Raw genomic sequence first — 20412 nt, forward strand, 5'->3', positions numbered from 1 at the left:
ACGTGGGCAACTCTGCCCACGAACGTGAGTTCGTGTGCATCGTGGAGCCTTTGAGCGGGAGAAAGGGAGATTCAAACTCAGATTGTAATCTATAAATAGATGCCAATGATCAATGAATAAAGCTGCTCATTCCACTCTTTACACTTGTGTTCATTGTGTTCCTTACATTGCAAAGTCCATTCACAACATAGATGTCTTTCTTATTTATGGGCGGGCAGTCCCTCTCTCTCCCTTATCTCTTTAACCTTATCCTCTTCTCCCAAGGCACCTCTTCTCCCAGTCACCTCTTCTCCCACGGATGTCTCTGCGCCATCACCTCCCCCCCTCGAGTCCCCTCCCTTCTCTGCAGCGCGGGGCCTGGCGGTGCGTGGCCGGGGCGGCGGCGCGTGGCCGAGCTGCGGCATGGGTGCCCGGCGGTGGGAGGCAAGGCCCGCTCACTGTGGGGGCGGCGCGAGGCCCCGGAGGCGAGTGGCCGTGGCGGCGGTGCGAGGCCGGGCCGCGGTGGTAGCAGGCAGGCGGCACGAGGCTGGTGCCGTGGTTGCGCGGGCCCTGGCGGTGCGTGGCGAGGCTGCGGAGCGGGTCCCCGGCGTCGGGAGGCACGGCCGGATCACAGCAGCGGCGGCGCGAGGCCTCAGCGGTGCGTGGCCGTGGCAGCGGGGCGAGGCCGGGCCACCGCACTGGTCTCCGGCGGAGGGACGCAGTGGCGGAGCACGGCAGAAGCGGCGCGAGGCCGCGGCCGTGGCTGCACGGGGCCCTAGTGGTGCGTGGCTGGGGCAGCGTCGGGTTTGGTGTGGCGGCGACTCATGGGCCCGCCGGCGCAGTGGTGCGGGGCGGGGGCTACGTCGCGGAGCAGCACCAGCGCGACAGCGGTGGTGTGAGGCCGCGGCGGTGCGGGGATGTGGCGGCTCTAGCATTTTTTTATTTGATTTATAGGGGCGGGTCGGGCCATCAACCGCCCCTGGAAACTGATTTCTAGGGGCGGATCATCCCGTTATCTGTCCCTAATAATATATTTTCAGGGGCAGTTGATGCCTTTACCCGTCAGGGGCGGGCCCTTTACCCGCCCCTAGAAATTGCGATTTCTCGCGTCCACCCCTACAAACGTTTTCTGTAGTAATGCTATATAGTAGTATAATATATACGAACACGTACTAGACTCAAAAAATCAAAATTCAAATAGATCAAAACCATAAATTGACAAAAGAATAATCAGATATAAAAATTATTCATGCAGGCAACTAAGATGTTCAAATACTTCTCGAGATTACTAAGCACTAGCACTATCCAAGATTTAGATCATCAGAGTACCAGACCAAGCGCTGCCTTGCCCATGCACTATGCTAGACCCAACGCGGTATAAAGATCAATCCCTGCAGTTTCTGGCAATGTGCCCCGGTTCGCCGCAGTTCCAGCACTCTCTGGAGTCCTCTTGATCCCCCGCCATAGTCGCCTCCGCCTGAAGCTCGTCTACTCTGCGAAGGCGAGACACCTCCTTAAGGCGAGCAATTTTCCAGACCCTCTCCATGCTTACGCTCCCATCAAGGGAGCCCACCGAGATGGGGACCGCCAAGTCCGCCGGGAGCTTCTCGTGGCACAAGTTCGCGACGAAGTCGACGTCGCCTCTGATCGGGTTGCCGGTCACGCCCAGCGCCTCCACATGCGCGAGCTGCACGAGGAGCGGGGCGCCGTCGTCGAACTGGAATCTGTTGAACCTCTGCCACGCTATGTCGGACGCGCCCACGTTTAGGTGCGCGCCACGGCCTCCCACAGCGCCCTGCCGTTGGCGTGGTGCACGTAGTCCGGGAGCAGGCGGTCCGAGAGCGTGGCGAGGATGTGGCCGCGGCACATGGCGTCGTCGCGCGCCCACGTCTTGGCCGCCTCGGCGGAGGCGGCGGCGGCGTCGCTACCGGAACCGGACGGTGGGTCCTGGGAGAGGACGTGCGCGACGCCGACGGTGTGGAGGCGGAGCAGCACGGACTCCTTCCACCGGAGGTAGCCGTCGGTGGCGTCCAGCGGCTTCACGGCGAGCAACGCCATCGATCAAAATTACCTAATAATAGCAATAGATGCAAGAAATTGACGAAGCGTTAGCAGCTGGAGGGGAGGAGACGAAGCTTCTTGGCGGAGGGATTGTGGCTGCGATTATACAGAGAAAACGGAGAGGGGGCGCGGCGGCGGCGCGGTACGGTGGTGGCAATAGATGTACTAGGGTTTCGTGGATGGATTCACGATTTCACGGCGGTGTACCATATATATGCAGTGCAGGTTGCAGGGTCGCAGTGTAGAGCACGAGTCGTTCATTTGGCAGAAACCTATTTCCCTGTTAATCTGAGGCCCGTTAGCAATTTTTGTCCAACCAGGCCCAATTTGGAGACCAGCCCTAATCAGATTAACGGCATCAAAAGAGTGAAACGGTGGGAGAACACAGTACCGTTTCACTCTTTTGATGTGAGTGGAGGCATTTTTTGAATACTATATACACATTTCAGATATTTGTGGTAATATTATACTGGTAATGACTTTCATATTATATTATATTTATATGATTCACGGATTCGGAGTGCCTGCAAATAGGACATGGTACCTTGATAAAAGTTACATACTAAATATAAAATTGTGGATCATATAAATTGAACCTTCAAAGGTTATTATTTGTGCCCATAAAAGAGGAAGGAAAGCATATCAGAGGTAGTAATAAGAAAGGTCCCAACGAAATCACGTGACCGCCTTGTGTCGTAGTATTACAGTTGATGTGGACTTTAGTTCATGCAAATAAGAATTATTGTACGCAGGCAAATGTATATTTTTTTATGCAACATAGCTAAGATAAATCCGTAGCTTCTTTATTTTCATATAGGTGTCATAATTTGCAGCTCGTTGTTGCACTTGGTATATATTTTAGGCAATTGTCATGACGCTACTATTTATGTAGTATATTGTTTTAGGTACTAAATGGATCTATGCTATTTTTTACTATATTTATTGTGGTGAAAGGAAGGGTAAAATTATTTATTAGGGAAGTCGGAGCACAATTAGCTCTAAATGAGAAATGAACATATTTTGAATTTTAATAGACGTGGTGTATTTTTTTAAGGAAGTAGTGGTCACATTAAAATATGACACGTTATTGTGGAGGTAGCATGAGAAACTATAGAAGAATGGTGGTACGATATTTTAGTTTTTTGCAAAGTAGAATCTTATATATGTTGAACCAATTACGAAAACACTTTGAATTTACAATTTTGTTGTGTAAACAAAGCTTTAGGTTTTTAAATTTTGAGCAATATTTGTATTCAATTTTTTTGTAAAAATGATTTGAATTTGAAGTTGTACTATATAATAAAGTTGTAGATTTTAAAATTATGAGTCACTTTTGCATTTAACAATCTTTAATTTGAAGACGTTTTGATGTCCAAATTGTACGTACAGTGGATCACATGTAAGTATTTATGCAAACAAATTGCAAGGGCGCCTCGAATTTTTAATCGAATTTTATATTGAGCAACTTTTGATTTCAATATATTTTGTTGTTGAAATTGTACGTATAATGTTGCTCGTGCATAAGTAACAAATAAAACGGGTCGTTGTATGATTTAATTGAAATATGAGGGTTCTCTAATTAAATTGCTGAGACAAGACCAGGATGGCGGGTTGATTTCACAAAACTTAAGATTTTCTTTGTAAATTTCCATAAACCGGGAAGGTCAAACTGTGGGTTGATTTTGATAAAAGTTATGGACTTTTTCACAGAAGTACCTGTGAGAGGAGGCCGGACTGCGGGTTGATTTCGCTAATGGTTGAGGGCTTCTTTTTGCAAAATTACCGGGACTTACATGATCTGGACCATGGACAACCGGGAAAGGCGAGCGATGTGGGCTCCATAAGTTAACCGATTTCAGATCTCTCACTACTACAAAACATGCCTTTGATCTTGCTTATTTGTCCCGGCCGACGTTGGGTCCGGGACAGAGGAAAGATTTAGTCCCGAGTCCAACGGCTAGCCGGGCGGGTGTCTCGATAATTTTTTTTATAGAGTTGTTTGAAACTGATAAGGAATCTCTAAGATTAGGACATTGTTTTTTCAAAATAAAAAATTAGGAAACATTATACTTAGCTAGTTTACACATGAGTCATATATGATGACATCTTTTAGGTATATAACTAATGATGCAACTAAAATCAAAGTGCTAGAGCCTTTCATACACCCTTTTTTAGCAGAAAGTTAGATATAATCTTATTATAAGCCATAAATCTTAAGTTGGATGTCTGAAAAACTAAGTGTTGGAAGCCTCTAAAACACTTAGGTTTTGTATAGAGTAGACAACCTTAAACTGTCAGTCAAATGGCATTCTTGCCTAAAATAAAAAAAACTTGTGGAAAGTTTTTAGATCCCCTTCAATTACTATTCTTTTATTTTTTCAGTTGGACTTATAAATCTCATACAAAACTGACATAAACAAAGAGACTTTCATTTTAGCATGGAAGGTGTAATTAAATTGGTGATAAGTAGCAAAGTGTTGTAATAATTTGGTGAGAGAACTGGTTTAATCTGTAAAATGGAGAAAACAAGTGCTTGGCTACTTTATCATACATGCACGCCAAGCGTGGTAATAAGCATCATGGCTGTTTCTACAGGCTCTAAGCATTTGTTCAACTGGGGCAGAACGTAGCTGTTTAGCATTCAGCATTACAACACACAATCGTCTAGCTAGAATTGATCGAGAAACGGGTAATCAGTGTATCCAACAACTGGATCGGAGGTGTAGAAGGTGCTCCTGTCATACTCGTTCAGCCTGGCATTCCTTGCGAACCGTGCAGGCAGGTCCGGGTTGGCGAGAAACAGACGCCCGTACGCGACCAGATCGCCATAGCCATTGGCGATCGCGGCGTCTCCTTCCTCGCGGTCATACCCTCCGCTAACAATGAACGTTCCACGGAACGCCTTCCTGAATGGCAGCAGCATGTGCGGGAGGGTCAGCTTGCCGTCGTCAGGGTTCACCCGCATCCTCGGCTCTAGCATGTGGCAGTAGAGCACGCCGGTTGGATTCAGCGTGCGGTGGATGACGTGCAGCGCCAGCGTCTCCGGGTCAGAGTCGCTGCAGTCCATGTAGTCCGCGAACGGGGAGAGCCGCACGCCCAATCGATCTGCGCCCACCTCGCCGGCCACGGCCGCGACCACCTCTGCGGTGAAGCGGCATCGGTTCTCCAGGGTGCCCCCGTACATGTCGTTGCGGTCGTTCGTGCTGTCCTTCATGAACTGGTCGAACAGGTACCCGTTCGCCGCGTGGATCTCCACACCGTCGAAGCCTTTATTTGTTCACAAAAGAACAGTTTAATTGTTAGTTGCTATATATATTACCGTACTCCCTGACGCCGAATGAATGAAGAGAGTAGTAGTATTTGTTGAACGTGTATATATGTCGTATTGGCTGCTGGTCCTGTTTTGACCATCATTAATTCACCAATCACCATTAACTCTGCTATTTCCTTATTCATGATCACCTCTCATAGTCACTAGTTTCATTTGGATCCAACCAGCAGCTAGGGCTATATCCTACTAATTTTGGCTTTAGTAGATCCAAACAGGACCAGCAGCCAATACATCTCAGCTAAAGCCAGTCAACAACTATCTAGCTAGCTTGCTATCTAAATATCTCATCCTAGCTATTCGTGTAGCAAGCCATTAGCTCTTAATATCCAATTAATTTTTTAGCGATCGTGCCTGAGCACGTTTTTAATAACTAATTAATCAAAGCATGGTCTAATTATTTAATTTAATTCTAACAAAATGACCAGCATATATGTACGTAATCGATCTTGATGGCACATTAGGGGGATCGGACTAGCGGATGACACCTTGCTAATTTTGCAATCAACCAAATTAATGCATGCTGCCCTATTCGAAGAGCACGAAACCAACAACTGATAATATTTAATTACAATACTTCAGGCAAATTTTGAGTTTTCATACGGATCGGAGGGAGCAGACGTCATATTTAATTTGGTGGTTGGTCGCAAGCATGCATCAAGGTGGTTGCTTATTACCTGCTTTGATCGCGTTTCTAGCAGCGACCCGGAACTCGTTGACGACGAGTGGTATCTCATTTGTTTCCAACCTCCGAGGCACCGCGAACGTGACGACGTGACCGTCTTGGCTCACCTGCGGTGGGACTTGCTTGTCCGTACTCGAAATTGGTGCCTGTCCGTTTGGTTGGAACTCTGGTAAAAATAAAATCAAATGTTCAGGGTTAACACACACATATCGTATAGATCAGTAGGCGAGGAGGTGCCTGGCGCGGAGACGCGGCCGGTGTGCCAGATCTGGGCGAAGAAGACGGCGCCCCTGGCGTGCACGGCGTCGACAATGGGCTTCCATGCATCCACCTGCTCGTCGGTCCAGAGCCCCGGCACGTCTGGGTACCCGCGCGCGGCCTCCGACACGGCGCAGGCCTCCGAGATGAGGAGGCCGCCCGGCGTCGCGCGCTGGCAGTAGTAGAGCGACATGTGCGCCGGCTGCGCCACGTTCCCGTACGCCCGGCACCTCGTCAGCGGCGCCAGCACAACCCTGTGGGCCAGGTTGAACGCGCCCATCTTGTACGGTGTCCGGAGCGGAGGAGGAGCCGAATCCATCTCCGATCCGTCGCAGAGGGAAGCTCCACCTTTAGGAAAGATGGTGCTGTGTGCGTGCGTGTGTTTGTGCAGGTGCCTGCGTGAAGAACAGCAGGGATACTTAACTGCACAGATGCGCCGCCGCGCCGACCCACCGTACTGTGGTGTCGCCCCTGTCTATCGGAATTCAGAGCCGTGCGTGCACCGCCGTCCGCCGGCCTGGATGCATATGTCTCACCACGTGATCCCGTCCTGTCCCAATCACGCACGTACGCACGCGAAGGGGTCAGAGAGCCGCCGGGAGGAAACCCTGCCGCCCACAGATAGAGATTCACTACTAGAAAATACTAGAAAATAGACCAAAGATTCAGATAAAAATACCAGCTGCTGTTATAACTAGTGCTAATGCAGGATATCAGTACCGGCTGCAACAACAGCTGGTACTCTTGGCTTGCTCCCAACTTAGTATGGAGCTTTCGGTACCTGGTCGTGGCACGAACCGGTGTCAATGCTCTAGAGCAGGCACTGGGTCATTCCATGACCCGATATCGAATGCCCTTGGAGGCAAAGACACTAGGTCGTGGCTCGAACCGGTGCTAATTGTGCCGACAATAGCATCGGGTCATGCCACGACCCGGTGCCAGAAGTTCATCGGACCAAAGGCACCGGTTGGTGTCATGACCCGGTGCCGATGCTCAACATTTAGCACCGAGTCATAGATAACAATCGGTGCCTTTGACCCGCCCCCTATAAATACTCCAGCTCCTTCCCCCTCCGAGCTGCCGTGAAAGTGAGGGAGGGGAGTGGAATTTTTGCAATTTTTTTGAAAGGTTAGTATTTTTTTCTCCATGCCTTGTTGAATTAATTTTTTAGATATAGTTAGAACTTGATTTAGTTGTAACATGTGATAAATATTTATAGATGTAGTTAGCACCTGATTGTATGCATTATCAATTTATTTGGTAAGTGAATAGTATCAGTTTTGTATTTATATGCATTATCAATTTATTAGATAAGTGAATAGTATCTATCTATTGTAGTTATATGCATTATCAATTATATGTTTCAATTCAAATTTTGTTTATATTGCAATACATATTTCTGTTTAAATTTTTTATTAGCAAATTAAGTATAAAATAAAAACAAGAAAACTTAAAGCTCCTAAAAAGTGCAACAATCATGATAACACTGGAATCACTGGCCCGCCGCACGCGAGCTTCCAGACCGTAATCTCCATCTTTGCTTCTTGTAGAGCACTGACTCCATCAGTGCGCTTGTGCTCAAAGATGCGCCGATTTCTCTTCTTCCAAATGTTCATGAATTCCAACGATGTTCAGAAGGGCTAACCTGCCAGGCATCATCATTTCAATCCAAATTGAAGACTCGCGGCAGGCAGTCACCAGGTGTTATCTTAGGGACGAAGCTAAGATAAAATTAACCCTGGTGCAGTCTCCATTTTAAAGAATGAAACTAATAAAATTCACATGGTAAAATTCAGTCAACTAGCAGGAGAAAAAAAAATTCACCATGGTGCATGTGCACCAGGGAGAGACACTGTGGTGGCGCCCCTGTCTATCAGAATTCAGAGCCGTGCGTGCACCGCCGGCCTGGATGCATATGTCTCACCACGTGATCCCGTCCTGTCCCAATCACGCACGTACACACGCGAAGGGGTCAGAGAGCCGCCGGGAGGAAACCCTGCCGCCCACAGATAGAGATTCACTACTAGAAAATAGACTAAAGATTCATACAAAAATATCAGCTACTGTTGTAACTGGTACTAATACAGGATATCAGTATCGGCTACAACAACAGCTAGTACTCTTGGCTTCTCTCAACTTAGTATGGAGCTTTCGGTACCTGGTCGTGGCACGAACCGGTGTCAATGCTCCAGAGTATGCACCGGGTCGTTCCATGACCCGATACCGAATGTCCTTGGAGGCATAGACACTGGGTCGTGGCTCGAATCGGTGCCAATTGTGCCGGCATTAACACCGGGTCATGCCAAGACCCGGTGCCGGAAGTCCATCGGACCAAAGGCACCGGTTGGTGCCATGACCCGGTGCCGATGCTCAAGATTTAGCACCGAGTCATATATAACAACAGGTGCCTTTGACTCGCCCCCTATAAATACCCCAGCCCCTTCCCCCTCCAAGCTGCCGTGAATTCATTTTTCATATCTGCCAAGAGAGGGGAGGGGAGTGGAATTTTTGCAATTTTTTTGAAAGGTTAGTATTTTTTATCCACGCCTTGTTAAATTAATTTTTTGGATATAGTTAGCACTTGATTTAGTTGTAACATGTGATAAATATTTATAGATGTAGTTAGCACCTAATTGTATGCATTATCAATTTATTTGGTAAGTGAATAATATCAGTTCTGTATTTATATGCATAATCAATTTATTAGATAAGTGAATAGTATCTATTTATGGTAGTTATATGCATTATCAATTATATGTTTCAATTAAAATTTTGTTTATATTGCAATACATATTTCTATTTAAATTTTTTATTAGCAAATTAAGTACAAAATAAAAATAAGAAAACTTAAAGCTCCTAAAAGTGCAACAATCATGATAACACTGGAATCACTGGCCCGCCGCACGCGAGCTTCGGGACTGTAATCTCCATCTTTGCTTCTTGTAGAACACTGACTGCATCAGTGCGCTTGTGCTCAAACATGCGCCGATTTCTCTTCTTGCAAATGTTCATGAATTCCAACTAGTGGCGGACCCAGGATTTTTATCAAAAGTATGCCATCATATTTTTCCACATATAATATTAAATATATATGGTATACTCCATATTTAATATAAAAATCATATGAAAAAACTATAAAAAATTAGATAGGTAAAAATAGAACAACACATCGCATATTAATTGCAAAATCCAAACTAGATTACACTAACAATAGTTCAAAGTTAATTACTATACTATTTGTCAGGTCTACGCTTTCTGTGTGCCATAAAAGTTTCAATTATATCATCTTCATCCACTTTGAAGAACATATTCCGCTCAATGAATGTGACTAGACAATCATCCAAAAGACTATCACCCATCTTATTTCTTAACTTTGTTTTGACTAGAGACAATGCAGAAAATACTCCCTCAACACTTGTTGTCGCCACCGGTAGAAGTAATGCCAATTTAAGAAGCAAGTAGACCATATCATACACGATGTGCATTTTTGCTTCAACAAGCTTAACTGACAGGTCAACAAGATTACATATGCCTTTGAAATTATCGTCTTGTCTCATGTCATCAATATAATTGTCAAGTTGCAATTCAAGCTTTATCAAATCATTACCGGAGATATCATTAGGGTAGAATTCAGCTAGTCTGCGTATCTTCTGTGCATCAAAAGAAGCAAATGAATCAGATGGATTGAAGACCGCCATACAAGAAAGCAACTCCATATTAACATCATCAAACCGATTATTAAGCTCTTGAATAATTTGATCAATGACACCAATATATACTTCTCTTCTGAAGTGATCAACATTTGTTTGTTTCGGGCATGCCGTGCAGATTTTCCATAAGGCAAATAATTATCCTCTGTAGCAGGAACTTGGACACCATTTTTATTGCAAAATAAAGTGACTCTTTGAAGGAATTTATCTCAACCATTAGACCTCAATTGTTGCATTCTATTCTTTGCCACATTAACAAGTGAGATTGCATTAAGGATATCTTGCTCCCTTCTCTGTAGACACTCAGATAACTCATTAGTGTATCCAAGAATAACAAACATCAATTGTGCAATGAAAACGAACTCAAATGACTAAAATGCTCCCTCCATAAAATGAATTTTTGTCCAATCGGCCTTGTGTGAAATATCATCTCCAAGAGTGATGAGTACATCACGGATTATGGGGTACATGGCAGTGATATTACAAATAGTTTTATAATGAGAGCCCCATCGAGTCTCACCAGACCTAGGCAACCCCATCTCTTGATTTAATCCACTTCCAGTTTCAAGTTCACCACACTCTAATGCTTTCATGATATTCTCAAGTCTAGCATTTAGAAGCATGTCATGACGCTTGCAAGAAACCCCAATAATATTCAATAAGACAGATATTTGATCAAAGAATGCCACACAATCAGTATTCCCCTTGGCAACAGCAACAAGTACTAGCTGGAGTTGATGTGCAAAGCAATGTATATAAGAAGCAGAAGGTGACACTTGCATGATCAATGTTTTCAGCCCTTTAATATCTCCTTTCATGTTACTAGCCCCATCATAACCTTGACTGCGGATTTGAGCCATAGTCAATCCATGTCTAACAAGTAGAGTTTCAATTGCTTCCTTAAGTGATAAAGAGGTAGTATCATCCACATGAATAACTCCAATGAAGCGCTCACATGGCCTTCCCAATTTATCAACATAACGCAAGCAAAGTGCTAGTTGTTCTTTATTTGATATGTCACTAGTCTCATCAGCTAATATTGCATATGGCTCATCTCCGAGTTCTTCCATTATTTTCTTTCTAGTTTCTATGGCACAACATTGACTAATCTGCTTTTGTATCTTTGGGCTAGTTAAAGTACAATTACCCGGAGCATTCTTCAAAACATATTTGTTTACCTCTTCACTGTTTGATGCAAGAAATTTCAAAAGTTCAATAAAATTCCCTCCGTTGTTAGACTCCTCACTTTCATTGTGTCCACGAAATGCCAATCCTTGATGCAAAAGAAACTTCAAACATCGAAGTGAATAGGTCGACCTGATCTTGTAAAGACGAAGATCCTCTTCACTCCACTTCTCAATGTGATAATCAATTGCGACCTTAGGAATTACAAAGCAAGTATAGCTATCTTGAGCTGCATTGTGCGCACTAGAACCCACATGCTTCAAAAGTGCCTTTTCCCCTATATTCCAATTTCTCCAACCATCCAAAATAAATTTATCTGCTCCCTTGCCCTTACATTTGTTGTCTCTGAACAAATAGCATATAAAGCAAAAAAACAGAATCCTTCTTGGTACTATACTCGAGCCAATGATGTTTATGGAACCATACAAAATTGAAGTTACGCTCTCTATTTCCAATTTGTCTTTTTGGAAATTCATGTGCATATGGTTGGAATGGACCTCTAAGAATATAAGCTCAATATAAGCTATGCGAATTGCATCTTGATCATTAATAGGATAACTTTGGATAAGTTGTCTTTCACCTGGGTCACGTGGAAGACGATTAATATCATACACTGGCGGTGGCGGTGGCGGTGGCGGTGGCGGAGGAGATGGAACAGGGTTTACAGTTTCTTCAGTTACTCCCTCTTGCACTTGAGGTTCCTCTTCCGCCACTATTTCAGAAACTGAGGAAGAAGGCAAAGCAGCTGCAGCCTTCTTTGCTGCATGTTTTGAAAAGAGAGATACAATATCTCCGTTTCTCTTCATAATTTAACAACTCTACAAACAAACAAATAATGATCATACGTCAATATGGAATTCGATCCCATGTAATGTAATATTTATTTTATTTATTCATACTATATCCAATTATACAATAAATATATCTGCCAAATCAAAATAATCCTAAAATTGTAGATCGATGTATTATATGAATGAATCACAAGGGAGCAATTATGTAAAACAGGTTGAATAGGGACCTTTTTCTTCAAATTGAAACGGGTTATATGGGAACTAGAAATTGGAGAACATACCGCTACAGCCTTCGCGGCACGGCGGCGTCGCACTGCAGGCTGCGGCAGTCGCGCACGGCGGCGTCGCAGTAGTATTTCGGGCTGCGGACCTGCGGCACGCCGGCAACAGAGGCACACAGGCACACAGCACACGGAACGTCGCGAGCGCCGAGCCTGGACGGGATGCCGCGCCGCGCTGCCAAGGATCAACGAACCGTCGCGAGAAAAGCAAAAAATGGCAGCAGCGTGACTCACGGAGGTCTGGACGTGCGGCAGCTATCTAGGTTTATTTTCCTCTTTTGTTTATGGGCTTTATTTACTCGCTGTTAGGCCAAAATTACCTGTGGGTCCGCCCCTGATTCCAACGATGTTCAGAAGGGCTAACCTGCCAGGCATCATCATTCAATCCAAATTGAAGACTCGCGGCAGGCAGTCACCAGGTGTTATCTTAGGGACGAAGCTAAGATAAAATTAACCCTGGTGCACTCTCCATTTTAAAGAATGAAACTAATAAAATTCACATGGTAAAATTCAGTCAACTAGCAGGAGAAAAAAGAATTCACCATGGTGCATGCATGTGCACCAGGGAGAGACACAGTGGTGTCGCCCCAGTCTATCAGAATTTAGAGCCGTGCGTGCACCGCCGGCCTGGATGCATATGTCTCACCACGTGATCCCGTCCTGTCCCAAGCACGCACGTACGTACGCGAAGGGGTCAGAGAGCCGCCGGGAGGAAACCTTGCCGCCCACAGATAGAGATTCAGACAAAAATATCAGCTGCTGTTGTAACTGGTACTAATACAGAACATCAGTACCGGCTGCAACAACAACAAATACTCTTGGCCTGCTCCCAACCTAGTATGGAGCTTTCGGTACCTGGTCGTGGCACGAACCGGTGTCAATGCTCCAGGGCAGGCACCGGGTCGTTCCATGACCCGGTACCGAATGCCCTCGGAGGCATAGACACCGGGTCGTGGCTCGAACCGGTGCCAATTGTGCCGGCATTAGCACTGGGTCATGCCACAACCCGGTGTCGGAAGTCCATCAGACCAAAGGCACCGGTTGGTGCCATGATCCGGTGCCGATGCTCAAGATTAAGCACCGAGTCATAGATAACAAACGGTGCCTTTGACCCGCCCCCTATAAATACCCCAGCCTAAATACCCCAGCCCCTTCCCCCTCCAAGCTGCCGTGAACTTAATGTTCATATCTGCCAAGTGAGGGGAGGGGAGGGTAATTTTTGCAATTTTTTTAAAGGTTAGTATTTTTTTCTCCATGCCTTGTTAAATTAATTTTTTAGATGTAGTTAGCACTTAGCACTTGATTTAGTTGTACCATGTAATAAATACTTATAGATGTAGTTAGCACCTGATGTATGCATTATCAATTTATTTGGTAGGTGAATAGTATCAATTTTGAATTTATATGCATTATCAATTTATTAGATAAGTGAATAGTATCTATTTATTGTAGTTATATGCATTATCAATTATATGTTTCAATTCAAATTTTATTAATATTGCAATACATATTTCTGTTTAAATTTTTTATTAGCAAATTATATATAATTTCCAAGACACTCTAATGATGCATATAGGGATGTATTTCCGAAATAAATTGCGTGGCCTCCCCTGGTCCCATTTGGGAAAGAAGAGAAGCACAAAATCTTACAATTGATTTGGTGTTCTCCCTTCTTTACGAGCGAGGGACCAAGGAAATCCAATTTGTTTCGGAATCAATAAGTCATCTAAGAAAATGAGCTGAAGAGTATCAAACTATTTTTTAGATGTAGTTAGCACTTGATTTAGTCGTAACATGTAATAAATATTCGTAGATGTAGTTAGCACCTGACTGTAGTTATATATATTATCAATTTATTTGGTAAGTGAATAGTATCAATTTATTGTATTTATATGTATTATCAATTTATTTGATAAGTGAATATTATCTTTTTATAATTCTAAGTCCTTATTATCTAATGTTGTTTTTCTTTATTATACTATTTGTTAGATATTATTTATTTTAGTGATAACTAGATATTTTAATTTTCATCATTAATTTCATGTACATCTATTATTTGAATGATCTAATTTTTAAAGATTGATATATACATTAGCCTGATAAATTTAGTTGTAAATTTTGATTTTGGATAACTAGATACTCATTTAGTTTATCTAGTACATATTTAGTATTTATTTAGTTTTCCTTTATGATTTTCAATGATGAAAATTGTAGTCACTCACTCACTCACAAACACTAAATAACACACACTCTAACACACACTTAGGGTTTCAGTTAAGGATGGACCCCTTTGATGACGAGGCCGCCGTAAAATACATGATGGATGCAATAAACGAAGATACAAGGGCCAACGCTGCCGAACAATTTGGTGCAGAAGAGGCCCGAACCGCTAATGTCCGGAGATGCCAGTGATGAAGATGATGACTTTGCCCCGACACTCACTCAGCAGTCCGTTCCAGCACGTATCTTAATTATGCATGGTGACTTAACTATATTAGTTTTGCAATTAACATATCTTTTCTTCTACTTAGACGTCCTCTGGATCAAAGATGAGCCAGTCAAAAGGGAGACGCTGACCGACCAAAAAACTGGAGCGAAGACAGGTCGTCACAGAAATGGACGTAGAGGGTTGTCCATGTGCTCCAGAGGCTGCTAGCACCAAGTTTGTCATCCAATATGGGGATGTTGTTTGGATGAGAATTCCGATCAACACAAGACTCTAGAAATCGAGCAATCCACAAGAACAACAACACATAGTGCCTCCACACCAGAAGGAAATGCTATGGAGAGAACTGAAGGATATGTTCACTCTTCCTGAAGGAGTAGATGAAGAACTTGTGAAGCAATGTGCCTTGAAAAAGATGGCTCTTGTATTTGCAACATCCAAGCAGAAGTTGTTTGCCAATTACATCACGAAGGATAAGCTACCAAACTGGGATGATCTTCCTCAGGTTAAAACTTACTGGGAGGAGTTCAAACAATACAAGTTATCTAAGGATGGGAAAGAAAAATCTGAAAAGGCCAAGAAGAATACGGGAAACAAGAAGTACAGCCACCACTTTGGGGCGGGTGGGTATAAGAAAGTAGTTAGGAAATGGCAGAAGACGGAGCAGGACCTTATGGATAGAGGCATCCAGCCGGTGAATTGGGACTAGTCGGATAGATCGAAGTGGTGGTTATTTGCTAATGGTGTGACATTGAATCAAACGGATGGAAGTTTGGTCGTGCCTGAGCATATGCAAGAAGTGGCCCGCGATCTGGTCATAGCAGTAGATGAGGCCAAACAAGGAACATTCCAGCCTCAAAGGGAGAATAATGAGCTGACCAGGGTGTTAAAGAATCCCGAACACCCTGGATGAGCCCGCTGCATTGTCGTGGTCCTATGGAAAGTTTCTTGGGCTGGAGATAGGTCATACAAGACTCATTGAAAGAGCAAAGCAGAACAGGACGAGAAAATCCGTGCCTTACAAGAAGAGATGAACAAAAAAGTTGTGTCGCCGGAATCTCTGATGGACGCAAGGGTCAATGAGACAGTGCAGTGTTGATGGTCTATTTTGATCCATTTTGACCGTCAGCTATCATGCAAAATGTGAGCATCAAAAGGAATAAATGATAGCATAGGATGATTTATTGACAAATTCCACAAATACTAGCATGTATTATCCAAGGCATAAGTTCCCAGCCAATCACAAGCAAGCCCAAGGGTCAAGAGGGCCCACTTGACGACCTCACATGAGGAGACACAGTCCATGTGCATAAACTTGTCAACAATCTAAGTGAATACCCTTTCGGGGAATCAGACACAAGCACGAGGATCTATGGGCCCACCAGAGCCGCTAAACCAACTTAAGACAGGCCGAGGCAACCATGACCAACATAAGGGCCCACATACCAGTCACTCAGAGATGACTTAAGTCGGTTGGGGCCCATTTTTTGCTCGGCCGAGCCCAATGGTCCGCCAATGGCCCATGGGCCCCACCGCCTTCTAGCTTCCACATGGCGTTCCCTCATTGGATGCTCATGTCAGTTTGGACAGGCTTGGCTACATCATGGCGATGCAAGGCCCCTGGTTCTCTCCTATATATATGAGGAAAGGGCGTGCGAATTAGGACACACCACACCTTGGAGCAAATCCTATCAGACCCGGGGCAACGGGACTGCTCACAGGCGTAGAATATTCTAGAGTAAGGAGTATCGCATGGGATAGGTCTTACCATATTGTAACTACTCGTACAGAAGTAGGACTAGTCGATAGAAGCAAACTACCCGATAGTCATTGGGAAGGACTCTGTTAGTACTCGACTAGGACTTTCCATGTAACCCTGTCCCCCCAGACTATATAAGAGCGGGCAGGGACCCCTCCAAACCATTGGGATCATATATGATCATTGATCAAACCTCAAGGCAATACAAACAACCACACAGGACGTAGGGTATTACGCTCTTGGCGGCCCGAACCTATATAAATTATTGTGTTCCTTGCACCATCGCATTCCAGATCTCAGCGAGTCCCTGCCCACAATCAACTACCTTGGGGCTATCTGTGGTAGGCTTGATGGCTAAACACCAAAAAATCCTCTTCTTCTTCACTTTAGAGCTTGAGAGCTCATCCTAGGTGCTCTAGGCAGCCTAGGGGTGTAGGAAAATAGGGAGAGAGTGAGGAGCCGGGGGAAGTGCCGGGCTTGTCGGCACTCTTCTCCGCTTGTACCTCGATGGATGCTTATCAATCATAGTAATTATTTGTGAATTTCTCTATTATTTAAAAATAGAGTTTAAGTGCAAGTTCTAGCTTCTACCTTTTACTGGATTGAGTGTTTGCTTAAGGGTAGTAAATGATCCAAGCTTAAGACTCCTCATAAAGACGGATAATCTTGGCTAGGGTTAGGGTCAATATGATATAGCACAGACGTGGTGTCTAGGCTAGACTTTACCACTTGGTTGTTTTGTATTTCCAAGATTTGTAGAGGTAGCCTGCACGTGGTGACATCCCCGCTAGATGCCAGTAATCCTCCACGTTCGGTTACAAAATAGTGCACAGTTTTTGGAACGTCTGGTGTTCTATCCAGGTAAAGCCGATAGCTCGAAGTACGAGGCGAAACTAGATCTTCTATTAACTTAGGTTCTGAATCTTAGGAAATCCTCTCTATCCTCTGATCCTACACCAGTGTGTGTCATTGGATGAGCCTGAATCCGTAGATATACTCACGTTCCTCTATGGATACGATACTTTCGAATACTCCTAGGTGAAAGCTATAGCAGTATCCATGCACTTGTGGATTTTATTCGTGACGTTATAAAATACCAACATGCAGCAAGCTCTGAGCCAGCAAAAGGCCATTCCTGGGTCGCAGCCACCGGATGTTCTTATAAGCCCGGGCTCTCAGTGACGTAGCAATTGTGCATCCACGACGGTGCTGTTGATGCTCCTTAGCGCCCCAATTTATATACCGCAAGCGCACGGGATCGTGTAGTTTTTCCCTTAGAGTATTCCCCCAAGATTTATCAATCCATGGATCGACAATGAACTTACTAGGGTTTTCCATCTAATCTAACAGATCTATCCTAACATGAAGCATTGATTGCATATAAAGGGTAAACCTTTGATAGATATGAGTGATGTACAAAAGTTGATCTCATCCATGAACATCGGTAAGGATAAAGCATGACCGAAGGCATGACTAAACCGATCGCTCGCATTCTAGTTGTAGTTCTAGCTAAACAAGTAAGCACAACATGCATCTCATCCAAAGCCTCTTTAAACCAAAACCTCCAATCCAATCCCTCGGGAACCCCCCTACTCAGGCCACGCCCTATCACGACACTCCCTTTGGGACTAAGCCCCCAGAAGCACGCTAGTGTCGAACCCCCTGGGTAGATCCGGTATGAACTCCTAGCCACCATAGCTACAAGAACACCCCATGCAATCTATCTCGAGAATAAATCTAGGAATAAGCACACCCAAGGCAGGAACGAAATCAAAGAGGAGGGACATGATCGATAAATAGATCGGATGACATGAAGACATTACTCACATAATAGATTCATTTGGATCGTCACCACCGCGTATACACCATTGACGACTCCAACTAGCTCATGAACTCCACCATGACACAACCACGCAGGGAGGCCATGGCGGCTAGGGGTGGCCTAAGCCATCTCCTAGACAACTTCGAAGACTTGCGGCAGCCGTCGTCTCCCTCCGGTCTTGCCCCTAGGTTTTTGTCGAGTTCTGGGTGGATGGATGCTGCGAGTTGAATAAGGTGCGAGCTATTTATAAGCCGAGGAAGCCACCGGTCGAAGGGGAGGCTGAACCGCCTTGGAAACGGGCTAGGCCGGCCGGCCCCATGGGCCTAGGCTGGCCGGCCTATCCCCCTTTCGGGCTCGCCTCGGTCTCATCTTTTGCGTGTATACTCCTCGCATCTTCTAGAGTTTATGTCATTCACGATTGCACCCCTTTGGTCTTCGTTATCTTGGAGATATCTTCGAGGAAAGGATAGGATAGGGAATCCTTCCTTAAATTTTCATTTGCTTTGCTTAATCCCGAAGTATCTTGATCTCATCTTCGTGGGCTTGGTCCTTTGGGCTCTCTTGGAGGATGGATGTGCATGGATGAGCTTCGAATCAACATGGGCTTTGGTCCTTCCTTTGGGCTTGGGCCTTCGTCTTTCTCTGTGTTGGTGCTCGATCACGGGCCTCGTCATTTCATTCTCTAAAATAGGCCAAAAACCTGCAAAAACGAAGTTCCTCCAAAATATATGTGCAAACGTGAAAATGACCAATAATTAGGCTAGGGTTAGGACGGTTAGTGATTTTGATATTAAATTCATGCCATTATCAAGGATAAACAAGGGATAAAATTGGTACTTAAGGAGCACGAACATTCCCCCCATGCTTAAACCTTGCTTGTCCTCGAGTAAGTCCAGGAGCTTTGCTTATAAAGAAATCAGCGTTGCCCTTCAATGTCCTCTCTCCACTTAGTCATACATAACAAGACATATTGCTCTCTCAAGTATTTAGCATTTAAGTTCATGTTGTGACCGGCTACTTTTTCATTATGAGAGATGGACTAGCAATTAAAGAACAAGCCACAATAATAGATAAATGCAATGCTCTCAAACTTAACCGAACTTCAAACCTTTACCTTGTTTCATCGTGAAGAGTTTTCAAAAGAATGCATATCAAACATAAGTGAGGTTCTCTTGCAAAAGATCATGGAAATACTCATCTCATCAAGTCTCTCAAGCCTACATTAGATTGTCTTCAACCTATTCTACTCATATATAAAAGTGGAAGGCTTATGTGGAGCTTGGTAGGTAAAAACAATCCTAGCAAAACATTATATCTGAAATATTGTCAAACTAAGAGAGAGATCTAATGGAATTACCGGGACTAGTCAAAAAGGCCATTGGAAAATAATGTTGGAGAGGGAGAAAGATGAAACACACACATTTAGATAGGTGGACATGTGCAAGTGGCAAATGGATGATCCCGAGACATTGTGCTAAGCATGGAAGAATTGTAGCACGGCCTCCCCCATACTTAAGCATTGTGCTAAGCATGGAAGAAGAATCATGAGCATCTTGTGGCAACCGTGATTATCTTACTCCATGAGATCTTTCTTCCTTGTCCACAAAATCCTCCCCCATGCTTAGCATGATGCTAGGCATGGAAGGAGAAGATGGACCATCTTGCAATTCTTGAAGTTCTTCCCTCATGTGTATGAATATCATCTTCAATGTGTCTTCACATTTGTTGCCTCAATTTCCTTTAACTTCTTCTTGTACTAAGTCATGGTCCCAATCCTTGCTTCTCATCGTCGTCGCCTCCTTCAATTCCTCGTTGCCCCATTGCTGCCTCATCTTCACGAATTTTCTTTCAATTTCCAGAACAGAACATATACTGAAACATTGCTCCATTGCAAAGTGCACGAATTTTTATTTCCAACGAGTCTTTATTCACAAAAAATTGATTCCGAACAAGAGAGTTATGTCCATTTTATCCCAGCGCTGCAATCTGTTCCAAATTTCAGAACGCGTAGCGTCCAAAATTTTTGCCATATCTCCTTGTACGAGTCTTCAAATTCATTGATCTTGGATGCGTTGGAATGGGAATTTCATGGAGCTTCTGAATATCA

General features: G+C 44.3%; 3 protein-coding genes across 3 annotated transcripts in view; all 3 read right to left on the bottom strand.

Annotated features, from left to right (window-relative positions):
- Window positions 1-1743: 1743 nt before the first annotated feature.
- On the bottom strand, window positions 1744-2037 carry LOC120709784. The gene has a single exon (XM_039995434.1). The coding sequence runs from the start codon at window positions 2035-2037 to the stop codon at window positions 1744-1746; it is 294 nt and encodes a 97-aa protein (XP_039851368.1).
- Window positions 2038-4562: 2525 nt separating this feature from the next.
- LOC120706935 (putative 12-oxophytodienoate reductase 11) lies at window positions 4563-6719 on the bottom strand. The gene is made up of 3 exons (XM_039991696.1): window positions 6291-6719; window positions 6046-6219; window positions 4563-5307 (listed from the first exon to the last, which is right to left on the bottom strand). Exons 1-3 carry the CDS (start codon window positions 6628-6630, stop codon window positions 4709-4711), a joined length of 1113 nt encoding a protein of 370 aa, XP_039847630.1. The 5' UTR covers window positions 6631-6719; the 3' UTR covers window positions 4563-4708.
- A 2825-nt stretch (window positions 6720-9544) lies between these two features.
- Window positions 9545-20412, bottom strand: part of LOC120709785 — a 43990-nt gene continuing 33122 nt past the window's right edge. The window contains exons 2-4 of the mRNA XM_039995435.1: window positions 11819-11966; window positions 10547-11551; window positions 9545-10097 (exon numbers count right to left, since the gene is read on the bottom strand). Coding sequence (XP_039851369.1) covers window positions 9545-10097; window positions 10547-11551; window positions 11819-11966 — 1706 coding nt within the window. The remainder of the gene's footprint in view (window positions 10098-10546; window positions 11552-11818; window positions 11967-20412) is intronic.

This window comes from Panicum virgatum, chromosome 5K (assembly GCF_016808335.1).
Source record: "Panicum virgatum strain AP13 chromosome 5K, P.virgatum_v5, whole genome shotgun sequence".
Lineage (NCBI taxonomy): Eukaryota > Viridiplantae > Streptophyta > Magnoliopsida > Poales > Poaceae > Panicum > Panicum virgatum.